The 2,001-nt window shown below is 38.6% G+C and overlaps 1 protein-coding gene across 1 annotated transcript; it reads left to right on the top strand.

The window, feature by feature from the left end:
• The first annotated feature begins 772 nt into the window (after positions 1–772).
• Positions 773–1,609, top strand: LOC111038437. The gene has a single exon (XM_022321538.1). It carries the CDS (start codon positions 1,077–1,079, stop codon positions 1,404–1,406), a length of 330 nt encoding a protein of 109 aa, XP_022177230.1. The 5' UTR covers positions 773–1,076; the 3' UTR covers positions 1,407–1,609.
• Positions 1,610–2,001: the final 392 nt, after the last annotated feature.

The raw sequence follows: 2,001 nt of genomic DNA, 5'->3' as shown, positions 1-2,001 counted from the left end.
AGAGGTATCCACCTTTTTTATATTTTATTCAATATTTTTTAAGCAGTATTTTTTGTTAAAACGTCGTCAATTTTATACTGTACCTACTAATTTTCTCACCGGGACTAGAGTAAACTTTAAATATCCATTTTCTGTTATCGCAATTTCATCGGATAAAGGAATATTTATTCTAATAAACTGGTTATCAATGTATGCTCTTAATTTGTCCAATATCCCTACTCAATTTTTTTCATTTATGTACAATACCTAACAACAAAATATACAAACGCATGCTAAATACAATTGTTATGAGGCATGCATTTTATGCACTCACATTGTCCCAACCTTTCTGGTCAAATACGAAAAAAACTAGAAGACTTCAGGCCTATTTATAATAAATACATGATTATTAATAATGATATTTATTATTGTAAAAATCACAACCTCATAAAGCCTGACTCCTAACCGTAAAGATTCAGAAATTAAATCCTCCCAATGAAACCAAAGATACCCCCCACAGGTCACAAAAGATAAATAATAGTAATAATTGCACGTTGTAAATGATATGACGCTAAACAATAATACGTAATAACAATATAATATCATCGTGGTCGTATGTTCCGGGCGGCCCGTGCACGCGCCCCGATATCAGCGACGTAACAACGTTGTCAGCCGCATGTCCGCGTGCGTATCGTATAATATTATTATTGTTGGTGAACAACGGCGGCGTCACGCGCGCCGAGACGAGACCACTAATCGCACACTTAGCGGCCGTCGTCACGCGCATCAACCGCGTCGCTGCCGCCGCGCCGCCGCCGCCGCCGCCGCCCTGATCGGCTGTCGTATAAAGAGCGCTCGCTGGTCGCCTGCAGCTGCACAAACGTCGTTAAACCCGCGACGCGAAGACACTTTGTTGAAAACATAATACTATATTATTAATTTACGATATTATCGCGTACGACTTTTACGTTTCCGTTTAACGATAAATCATCGTATTAGTAACTTTTTGAATTCAATATATTATAAATTCGTCTCTCGAACGTGTCATCGCCGGACCAACACAATCAACTATATTACATTATATCATCGTCGTAATTATGCCGTGCCACGAAGTTGGACAGACCGCCGTGCAACAGTACCACGACTACGACGACGACAGATCGTCCCGCAAAACGTTCGACTCCGACTCTGACTGCTCCGGGTCCGACGAGACTGCCTCCGCGATGTCACCCATCGCGGTTCACTCCCGCAGCAGGGGCAAGTGGCTGAAGACGCTACGGACGGTCATAGACAGGATGGAAGGCAGCAGCGGTGGACGCCGGCAGCGACAGGTCAAGACCATACTCAGGCCACCGACCACATATGTATTCGTGATCGGCATGTCTGGACTACCGTCCAAGGTGGCCGTCTACCCGAGACGGATGTAAGGAGACTCGTAAGGAAGTGGACGCCTGACTGAGTAAACGATCCGACAAGATGTGATGAAATATTACAAAATCATCATTATTTTGTCGTTCTTTTCATATCGGTTTATTTTTCTTGTGATTTTGACCCGATAATATTATGATCGTAAATTGATTTTGTGACTGAAAATAATAACTATATATTGTAACCATTGACGTTTCAAATAATTATGTATATAGGTATACGATAATTTCAATATTTTCAAGATGTTTTTCATAATTTGTTCATTTATACACGTAATTGAAAATGTTTTTTGTCATTCGTTTCCAATGAAGATAATTTTATACAATTTTTTAAAATTTTATAAACGCTTTTGATACGATTATATAATTAAATAACTATGTATGGGGCACGTTGCGCGCGTACTTATCAAATGTATGTGAAAAAGAGAGATTTGTAATACTGAAAAAGCGGACCTAACTTCCATGTAAATATATATCTATAATTTTACCACGTGATATAAACATGTCTTGTAAATTATAATTAAATTATTGTTGTCGACAAAAATGACACAATTAAAATACATTTTCAGTATGATATGAAATTGATTGTTTTTTT

This window comes from Myzus persicae, unplaced genomic scaffold, assembly GCF_001856785.1.
Source record: "Myzus persicae strain clone G006 unplaced genomic scaffold, MPER_G0061.0, whole genome shotgun sequence".
In the NCBI taxonomy this organism is placed as follows: domain Eukaryota; kingdom Metazoa; phylum Arthropoda; class Insecta; order Hemiptera; family Aphididae; genus Myzus; species Myzus persicae.
This window is presented reverse-complemented; position numbering and strand designations above follow the sequence as displayed.

Bases quoted from the DNA above. Each gene is read 5' to 3' on its own strand.
- LOC111038437 (XM_022321538.1), top strand. From the start codon at position 1,077: ATGCCGTGCCACGAAGTTGGACAGACCGCCGTGCAACAGTACCACGAC.